General features: G+C 41.1%; 1 protein-coding gene across 1 annotated transcript; it reads left to right on the top strand.

Annotated features, from left to right (window-relative positions):
- Positions 1-885: 885 nt before the first annotated feature.
- LOC139354381 (uncharacterized) lies at positions 886-9,571 on the top strand. Its single transcript, XM_070998606.1, has 5 exons — positions 886-1,030; positions 1,130-1,950; positions 2,018-3,427; positions 7,396-7,679; positions 9,385-9,571. The coding sequence occupies exons 1-5, from the start codon at positions 886-888 to the stop codon at positions 9,569-9,571; spliced, it is 2,847 nt and encodes a 948-aa protein (XP_070854707.1).
- Positions 9,572-10,313: the final 742 nt, after the last annotated feature.

The following is a 10,313-nucleotide window of genomic DNA, read 5'->3' as shown; positions in this document are numbered from 1 at the left end:
AAGCGCGTCTAACACAAACTCAGTGATACTCAGTCATTTGGCCCAAGGTGCGGGCACCCAAAAGGTTGTATGTGCACAAGGCACTGCAAAATGTACACATCTAACGGAATTCAAGCGAAGCATACTACCAACTGCTATGGTGTATGTTAAAAACGCAAAAGGTGACCAGGATCAGAGCTATCTTATGTATCTGAGCGTTGCATCCAAGCTCTCGGATTGACACGGTCGGCATCATGCATTTTGGTTACGGGAATCTCTTCCGTAAAAGCAGACACTACAAGGGGATGCAGCACGCTGCAAATCAAGTCACGCATATCCGATGATCGTTTGGTTGTCTATGCCCACGTGCTAGGCAGAATCACCTCATCTCTGGAACGCCAAAATATCGACGCATCGACCCTCGAGGTATTTAAGGATCTGCAACTGGCGGATACACATTTCAACGCAAACACACCAGTAGATATACTATTGGGAAGCGAACACGTATGGTCAGTGTTCACAGGACGAAAGATTTTCGACAACAAGGGTAATCTTATCGCTATTTCCTTGGTATTCGGATGGGTTATCACTTCACTCATCACATCGAACTCAAGCAACGCTATTGCACTAACCACAACAATGGATATCGACAACACGCTTCAGAGGTTTTGGGAACTGGAGAACGTTCAAAGCAACACAAAATAGGAACCGGTAGACGATCAGGTCGAGAAGCACTTTCTCGCCACCCACAGTCGCGATGAAAACGGGAAGTATATCGTTGAACTTCCATTCAACACGGAAAGTCCCTAATTCGGAGAAACTCTACATGGAGCTCTTAAACGTTTCAAATCGGTGGAGCGACGACTACAACAAAAGGAGCAACTGCGGACACAGTACGTATACTTAATGCGAGAGTATATCAACCTGGGACACATGCGAGAGGTGCCGCCAGAGGAAATCACTACTGGAAATCTGTTCTTTCTTCCCCACCACCCAGTGCTATGCCGAAACCTGCGAGTGGTCTTTGATGGATCCTTTCGCGACGCTAACGGTAAGGCTTTAAATGGCACTCTTTTCACAGGACCCAGTATTCAGCGCGATCTATTTGCTGTGTGCCTACGCTTTTGAATGTACAAGTTCGCACTCTCAGCGGACATCGTTAAAATGTTCCGCCAAATATGGGTAAACGAAAAGCACAGAAACTATCAGAAGATCGTTTGGAGAGAGGATCCATCCGATCCGATCAAGCATTTCCAATTGTGCACTGTAACCTACGGAACGTCATGTGCACCCTTCCTGGCGGTACGAGTCCTGGAACAACTCGCCGTGGATCATCAAGACGAATACCCGAATGCTTCAAAAATCCTACTGGAAGATTTTTATGTAGATGATGTTCTTACTGGATCAAACAATGAGGATGAACTACGTCGAAACCGAGACGAGTTAATTCAGCTGATGTCGTGCGCAAATCTGGAACTCGGGAAATGGGTATCCAATACCTCATTCATACAAAAGGATGATACCAACGCACAATCGTCGCCAGTTAAGGTTCTCGGGCTATACTGGGATCCTGGAAAAGACATTCTAACGTACAACATTGGTCTAGCGGCAAATCCTGACTGCACAAAGAGACAAGTCTTGTCCGACGTTTCCAGGATATTTGATCCTCTCGGACTCTTGGCACCCATTGTAATCCAATTTAAGATTATTTTCCAAAAACTCTGGCTCTTAAACTTGGGTTGGGATGACCCGCTCCCAACTAAACTAGGGGACAACTGGCTAAAGTGTAGAGAAGATCTAGGCACTCTACAAAAATTCCAATTACCACGCTTCGTTGCCAACGACGCAGACAATATCGAACTTCACGGATTTTCGGATGCCTCAACCAAGGCGTATGCTGCTGTGGTGTACAGCAGAGTTACAAATGACGACGGATCCATCTTGGTGTCCCTTGTGGCTGCGAAGACAAGGGTGGCTTTGCGCAGCACTTCTTCTAAGCCAACTCATTCGTTCGATCTCTTCTGGATTACGCCACAAGAACATAACTGTTTTTGCCTGGTCCGACTCCTCAATAGTGCTCTCCTGGTTATCCTATGCACCAGCCCAACTAAAGACTTTTGTTGGAAACAGAACCTCGGAAATCCTTGACACTCTTCCTAGGAAGGCCTGGCGGCATGTAGACTCCAAATCAAACCCAGCTGACTGTGCTTCCAGGGGTCTGATGGCGGCTGACCTCATCGACTTCCATTTGTGGTGGAATGGACCTTTGTGGCTACGGGACAAGGATCAATACCTGGTAAAGTTGAGCGATTCACGTTTTGGTTTATCTCTTTCAGACAAACGCATTCAAGGAGAAGTCAAGTCCAACTGTTTGGCTACAGTGGCTGTTGCAACTCAGGTTCATCCACTCGATGAGCTGATCGCACGAGTTTCTTCTTGGCTCAAGCTCGTTCACATTGTCGCCTATGTGAAGCGATTCATTCAACGCACACAAAATCCGTCCTGCGATAGGGCCTCAAGAGGTCTTACATTTGAAGAGATTAAGGCAGCAAGGATCATTTGTATAAAACACGCGCAACGCTGCTTTGACGAGGACTATCAATTGCTCCTTGCCAAGAAACCCCTAAGGAACCGATCGCAGCTGGTCAAACTTGCACCAATAATAGACGAAAACGATTTGCTGAGGGTAGGCGGAAGACTGCACCAATCGCAGTTGTCACGAGAGGCGAAACACCCAGTTTTGCTACCAAAAACGCAACGAATCTCGAAGCTGATCCTGGAACACGAGCACCGAGTAAATCTTCACCCTGGCGTTTCTTCCCTGTTTGTAATCGTTCGTCAGAGATTCTGGATAATTGGAGCACGTAATCTCATTCGCAGAATAACACACGACTGTTTATCCTGCTTTCGTCTTCGCTGTGTCAAACTGCATCTGCGCCGAGTCACCGGCAACTCAACGCTCACCTTCGAACAAATGCGCACCTTGCTTGCTCAAATCAGCGCAGTGATAAATTCACGCCCCTTATGCTACACATCTGATACCGAAGACAACTACTTATCACCCGCCCACTTCTTAATTGGGCGACCGTTAACCACCGTGCCAGATCCAGACTTAAACCACATCCCTGTGGGCCGATTAGGATATTGGCAAAGCATCCAGGCTTCAAGGATTTTGGAAGAAATGGCATCAGGAGTATCTGACTACTGTGCAACAACGTCGAAATGGACCACTTCAACACCCAACCTCTCGATTGGTGATGTAGTTCTCGTTAAGGAGTCCAATACACCACCAGCTTCGTGGCACATCGCACGGGTTATGGAAACCTATCCAGGGAAGGACAACCTTGTTCGAGCAGTCAAGCTGAAGACATCAACAGGAGAGATGATCAGGCCAGTCACGAAGATTGCCGTTTTGCCCAGTTCAGAAACTGTGTTTCAGGGCGGGCCGGTATGTTCCTGAACGGTTGCTGTCTTTAATAAACTCTCATATTTAGGCGCATAATGCCATCTCTATCCTATGTACCGACATACATATATATATCTACTTTTTCGATTCTGGCAACGCTGCTACATCGGCGTCTATTTTGTGAAATTCAGACTAGTATCAAATAGGCTTGATCAGGATCACTAGCCGAGTCGATCTAGCCATGTCCCTCTGTCCGTCTGTCCGTCTGTCCGGATGAACGCTGAGATCTCGGAAACTATAAGAGCTAGGCTATTGAGATTTGGCGTGCAGATTCCTGAGCTTCTTACGCAGCGCAAGTTTGTTTCAGTAGACTGCCACGCCCACTCTAACGCCCACAAACCGCCCAAAACTGTGGCTCCTACAGTTTTGATGGTAGATAGAAAATTTTAACTGAAATGTATTAGTCTTCTCAATACCTATCGATTGACCAAAAAAAAATTTTGCTACGCCCACTCTAACGCCCACAAACCTCCAAAGAAAAAAGCTATGACGTCAGAGCCAGACAATCCGAAATGTTCTTACGCGTGTATGTGTGTGTATGTAAATAGTTGCCGGCCGAGCTTAGCGGCAAAGAAAAAAGCCCTGCCGGCGCTTAGAGAGAGCAAAGTGCGCGGCAAAAAACTTTAAAGATCTGTACATCTTTATTTATCTCTTTCAAAGAATATGAATAAGCTTAATAAATACCTATAGATTGTCCCAAAAAAACTTTTCCGTTTTCAGTCCAATGCTCTCAAACCAAAGTAGTTGCGACAAGCCTTGACACTAGAGCCAGAAAACGACATACATACATACATATGTATTTATGCATGTGTGTGGACGTAAAAAATTGTAATCTAATATCCGCGGCAAACAGAATTCTTTCAAACAAAGCTATTCAACCAAATATTTTGAAATACAGAATGTGCCTTAAAATTGTGTATGTTTAGCAAGCATACATAAATATAAATGTTTTTTGTCTATTTTATGTGTTGCTTTCTCATTCTTGGCGCTGGCTGAAATAAAACCAGAGCCGAGAAATGAGAGCAAGGGAGAGAGAACAAAGTGCGCGGCTAACTTATTTTAAAGTTTGTTATCTGAGTAACGGGTATCTGATAGTCGAGGTACTCGACTATAGCGTTCTTCCTTGTTTTTATTATCAAGGTCGGCCTTAAACTCTTTGAAATCAGCAAATACGCTCATTAGTTTATCAAACAGTTTCTTAAAACGATCATTGGTCAGCGCCACATTGCCATCCAAATCACGGTCTACTTCAACGCACGAGGCACAAGTCCACGAAAAACCAACACGCAGATCAATATAGTCTTTTAGTCTGCCACCAAGTCCAGTACATTTCGGATGTATGACTATGTTGCAGAGACGATAGTAAATAAGAACGTCATTAGGTGACGATCCAAGGGGACAATCTTTTTATTTAACATATGTTTGTTTGAGTTTAATACTTTCGGAGTTATAAGGTTAATACGCATCTTATCAAGATATTTTTGACACTTAATAGTTTAGTTTTAATGTACGAATAGTTTAGTTTCTATGATCATTTTTTTTTAGGTGTACACTTTATGGGGTCCTTCTGCCTGTTACATACTTTCCGACGAATCTAGTATACCCTTTTACTATACGAGTAACGGGTATAACTAACGAGTATACAATTTATACTCACTCAGTATACTGAAATTTATGCTGATAGTTTACTTTTTATACTATTAAGTTTAAAAGCTATACTATGTAGTCTCCGTTTTATACTATTTCGTATGCAAGTTATCCAGCTCATGATCCCATTCTTAGCTGAGAACGCTTTCCAGCTCGAGCGCCCAGCCGCCTTACCCAAGTCGTAAACAATTTCTTATAAACAATTCTTAGCTGGGAACCCCTTACTCAGCGTTCCCACAGAATCCCAATTAGCTCCCCCACTTCAATCGAAGTTCATTATTAAGATTCAATCCTTAGTCCTCCCAACATAAACTAAGCTGGGTGCAGCTAATGTAAACACAAGCATCCGGTCAACACCCGGCGTGCCCCAAAACTGCAGCGTAATCCGTTTAGCAATCGAGCAGAGAATTTGATCATCCGATTTCCTGACTCTCTTGAGTCCAACCCTTGTCCAACTCTTAATGAGTTCCCCAATTCTCTTAAGCCGAGGTTTGTTTATCAGATAATCGGCCCTTGGCCAGGCAGTCCGTTTTTGCATCTGAGAAGATCGGTTCAATAGAAAATATAGAATAAAAGTCGGTATTAAGGAAAAGTTGTAAGTTGTAACTTAGTGAATAAAATATAAAAATAAATTTTGTTAAATTATTCGCAAGTGAAATAATTAATTGGCGCCCAACGTGGGGCCACGCTTAAATTGTTCTAATTAAAAGCTTTAAAATAAATCACTAACGGTTTTGAAATTAAAAGGAACTTGCGTGTTTAAATAAAAACCTAACCAACCGAAAAAAAGGTCGCGTTGAAACCAAAGGAGGAGATCAATAAATAAAATAATCCCCTTTCCTTACAACAATCCTCTAATTAATAATCGGCATAATAATCCTGCTGCTCAACAAAAAAACTAAACGGTCTCAAAAAAATAATTCACAAAACTAAACAAAAATTGTTAAACTGTGAAAGTGAAAGTTGATACAAAATATATTTACTGAGAAACAAAAGCCAAATACAATTACAAATCCAAAAATACAAATTCAACAAGAAGGAAGAGCTTAGGGCAATCCCTCGCTAAACAGTGACGATCAGAAACAGAAAACAAACCGAAGGAAGAGCTGAGGGCAATAACTCGGTAAAAATTAACAACCAACAAAAATAAAATGAAGGAAGAGCTGAGGGCAATCCCTCGCTAAAACAACCAAGAAGGACGACCACAGCAGGATCATCAAAGGAAAACAGAAGACATCATATTAAGCCCAGGAAGAAAAGAAGACAATTAGTGAGCGTATCCTGTTTATTTTTTTATATTTTATTTAAGTACTATAAGAAAAAAATTTTTAAATAAAATCAAACAAGGTGGAAGACTTAATTAACGATTTTGAAAGAATTCTCACCATGTCTCTACCCCAACCTGCAATGGCTTCTAGCAGCCAAGCTAATAACCAAGTGAGCGATTTAATTGCACATATTGTAAATACTGAATTGAATCCTTTAAGGAATCGTGAGTTTAAAAGCACAAATAAATCAAAATATAAAAAAGGTTGAAGATTTTAAGTAGAAGTCATTGACCCAAATATTAAATGTGAAACTTCATTCGAAATTATCAAATCAGTCAGGGAATTTAAAGGAGAAGAAGACAAATACGTGAGTTGGAGGGAATCAGCAGGGATAGCCATGGGGCAATATGCTAGAGGTAGCGAAAGATTCTTTTCTGCATTGTCAATCTTGAGAAACAAAATAACTGGTACAGCAAACGATGCCCTAACACACAATGGGACAGTATTAAATTTTGACGCCATTATGGCAAGGTTGGACTTTGTTTTTAGGAGTGCTAAGTCAAGGGAAACTGGCCATAATAGAATATTATGGGTTAGTTAATAAAAAACTTACTCTTCTAATAAATAAAACCATTATAACTTACGGCAGAAATAAACCATTACAGACAGCACTAAGAGTATTCATAACAGGCCTCAACGGCCATATCTCAGACGTAATATTTTCTATGAATCCACTTACCGAACGCTATGATAATAGTAAAAGAACTAGAAAGCAATAATTTGAGGGCCCAACTCGCAAACAATTTTACATCATCACAGCGGAAAAATTATGAATCAAATTTATTCGGGTACCAAAACTCAAATAAAAATCCCAGGCAAGGTAACCATAATAACTATAATAGAAATCAGAGGAAAACTAACAACTTGAGGTTTGCCCAACCCGATAGCCAAAATAGAAACAATTATAATCAGAATAGAAATCATAATTGGAATCAGGGCAGACAGTATAATCCTCAATATAATTCCCATAATCAGTGGAATTCCATTAAAGCTAAACCAAACAAGCCAGAACCGATGGAAGTAGATGAATCTTTACAGATTCAGAATAGGCCAAAGTACAATCAGGGTTATAACAGATATAGCATTAACAACTATAACCAGAATAAATGGAATCAAAATAAAAAGCAGGAGACTCAAACAACTCCGCAAAATAATCCGCAGAACAAAAGAGAACCAACAGGTACGGTTAACCACCCGGCTAATAAAACTATGCGATTAAATAATATCGAAGAGGACCGTTTTTTAGGCCAGAATCCGGAGTAGGTTTACCCTATTTAACAAGATATGATAGCAAGATAAATAAAAAACTTAAAATTTTAATTGACACAGGAGCGACCTCCTGCTATATCAGAACAGGGATTTATAAAAACAAAAACGAGCTTCCTATATATAAAAGAGTATCTACGGTTAATGGATATTCTATAATTAAATATTATCACATGGTAACGATCTTCGATACGCGTTACACATTTTTTGATATAGATGGGTTCAAATCAGACTTTTTAATAGGTTACAACCTATTGAAAAAAATAGGAGCTGTAATAGACACAGAAAAAGGAGCAATAAGATATGGGGGCAAAGAAGAAAAATTGATTTATGATAATGACAGTTCTTTTAACCAACTTTCCTTATCTGAAGAAAAAACAATTCTTCAATTAAAGAAATGTATAATACGAAAATATTTTGATGAAAAGGCCAAAATCAGAACTGAGTCTAAAGAGGCAAATCAAAGCAAAACAAGTTTGGGATTTAAATATCCCGAACACGCCGTCGTTAAAGTATCCGACAAAACTAAAAGTATGGGATTAAAAAATCCTGAACAAGCCGTCGTTGAATTATCCGACACCAATCAAATAAACCATATGAGTGAATCAATCACAAACCAAAGAATGGATTTGGAAAATTAGATAATAAATGCAGGGTCCACTTTTTAGAAAAGATAACGCTGACTTAAATAGTATGATGATATGCTTTATTCACATTGGACTGGTTAACTTAGGTTTTTCAAAATATACGTGTGCTACAGAACTGTACTTTGCGAGAGTCTGGCAGAGAGTGAGTATGGCGGTGCTTTGCCACTTTTCACTCACGTTGCAAGTGGGTATCGAGTATTACTTAAGAATATCGAGTGTTACTTAGGAATATCGAGTACAGAACGGGAAAGATATTAGATCAGTAGGTGAGACTGCTTCTAGTGGTCCTTGTGTCTCCAGTACCGCATCCCACAATCGGCCCTCCTGACGCAGGATTTGTCCCGAATGCCTTAATGTACTCTGCCACGGTTGATGTCATAAAAGGCCCATCACCTTCTCCTACCCTTTCAACTTCGTATCTTACATGGATTCCGACTTTGACTACTTTATAAGGCCCTAGGTACTTTCCTTTCAATTTCAAACCAGTACCATACTGGGTGCGTTTAATGGCTACCAAATCGTTTCACTGGAACTTCTTTTCGATTTTTCTTTTTGCGTCAAAAGCTTTCTTGTTTTCCGCTTGGATACTCTGAATGTTCTCCTTAGCTTCCTTCCTCAGTTTGTCGCGTTCATCGTCTAACTCCGAAATTAAACAACCCTGTATCAATGACTTCAGGTGGACATCTCCTTAGATACGCATATCTAATCCTGTTAGCAGTTTGAATGGTGAAACTTTGGTACTCCTTGGCGCAGTGTTGTTTATGATCTGCTGTACCTTACCTACATGCTTATACCAGCACTCTGCGCTTTCAAGGCTTAGTTTGGAGAGCATCGGAATAAGTATTTTATGCATGCGTTCTACTTGTCCGTTTCCTATTGGTACGCCTGTTGCAATCAGCAAGCGTTGGATCTTCTCCCTATCGCAGTACTCCTTAAACAGGTGGGATGTGAACAGCTCCACGATCTGACACTATCCTATACGGATTTCCAAAACAAACAGCCTGGCGCTCCAAACAAGTCCCCACTTCATCAACCCCTGTGCTTCGTGTAGGATTCAACCATACGTACAAGAAAAAGGCGTCTACAATCACGAAGATGTGATTATATCGTTTTTTGGTGAACTCCATCGGATCAACATGATCTACATGGTATGTGACGAGCGGCTTGTCTCCTTTGTCTATCGGTGTAAGAAACCCTTCTTGCCTACCAGCCTTCGCATTCACAAGGATGCGGATTAGTTAAAAATCCACGATTGTCCACGATCAAAAAGTGATTAAAATTTGTCCACGTGGTTTATGGACGGCCCATTATTAGGGTCTTTGAACAGAACTTCGTTCACTATGTAGAAGTCTTCATAGCCTTTGGTCTCGACGACACTTTTGAGCACCTTCGTCCAATCATCTAATAGCTGTGCTTCATGCAAACTATGAAGCAAACTGTTAGACAACGTATAACATGACACCCTACTCAACGTATTTAAATGTCTCATGTTAGAACTTGACCTGTACTCTATTTCGTAGTCGAAATCTTGTAGATACATCGCCCATCTAGACACTCTGAGCGGAATCTCTTCCTTCTTCATGGTCATGGTAAAAGCGTTACAGTCCGTAATAATTTTAAACTTCTTCCCTAGAACGTACACCCGCCACTTTACCAAGGCTCCAATAAGTGCAAGTACTTCAAGGAATGATACTTTTCCTCACATGGCTTGGTTTTACGGCTCATGTAGAAAACTGGATGCCACAAGATATCAAAGGGATCTCATTGAAGCAAAACGGCTCCAAATCCAAACTTGGATGCATCTGTATGAATTTCTGTGTCAAGCGAATGATTATAGAGCTTCAGGACTGGTCCACTGATCAACGCTTCTTTTAGGTTTTTAAATGCTGCTAATTGCTGGTCTTGAAACTCGAACCTCACCTCCTTGCGCAACATATCGGACAACGGTTTGTACCTACGGAAGTACGACGTCAAACCTAG

Source organism: Drosophila suzukii (genome assembly GCF_043229965.1).
Source record: "Drosophila suzukii chromosome 2 unlocalized genomic scaffold, CBGP_Dsuzu_IsoJpt1.0 scf_2c, whole genome shotgun sequence".
NCBI lineage: Eukaryota > Metazoa > Arthropoda > Insecta > Diptera > Drosophilidae > Drosophila > Drosophila suzukii.
The sequence above is the reverse complement of the archived record's forward strand: the minus strand, read 5'-3'. Positions and strand labels throughout refer to the sequence as shown.

Excerpts from the sequence above, each read along its gene's own strand:
- LOC139354381 (XM_070998606.1), top strand. The coding sequence starts at position 886 with ATGCGAGAGTATATCAACCTGGGACACATGCGAGAGGTGCCGCCAGAG. Across the intron at positions 1,031-1,129 it reads ATCCTTTCGCGACGCTAACG|CGGACATCGTTAAAATGTTC; the intron begins GTAAGGCTTTAA and ends TCGCACTCTCAG. Across the intron at positions 1,951-2,017 it reads TTGTGGCTGCGAAGACAAGG|AACATAACTGTTTTTGCCTG; the intron begins GTGGCTTTGCGC and ends TTACGCCACAAG.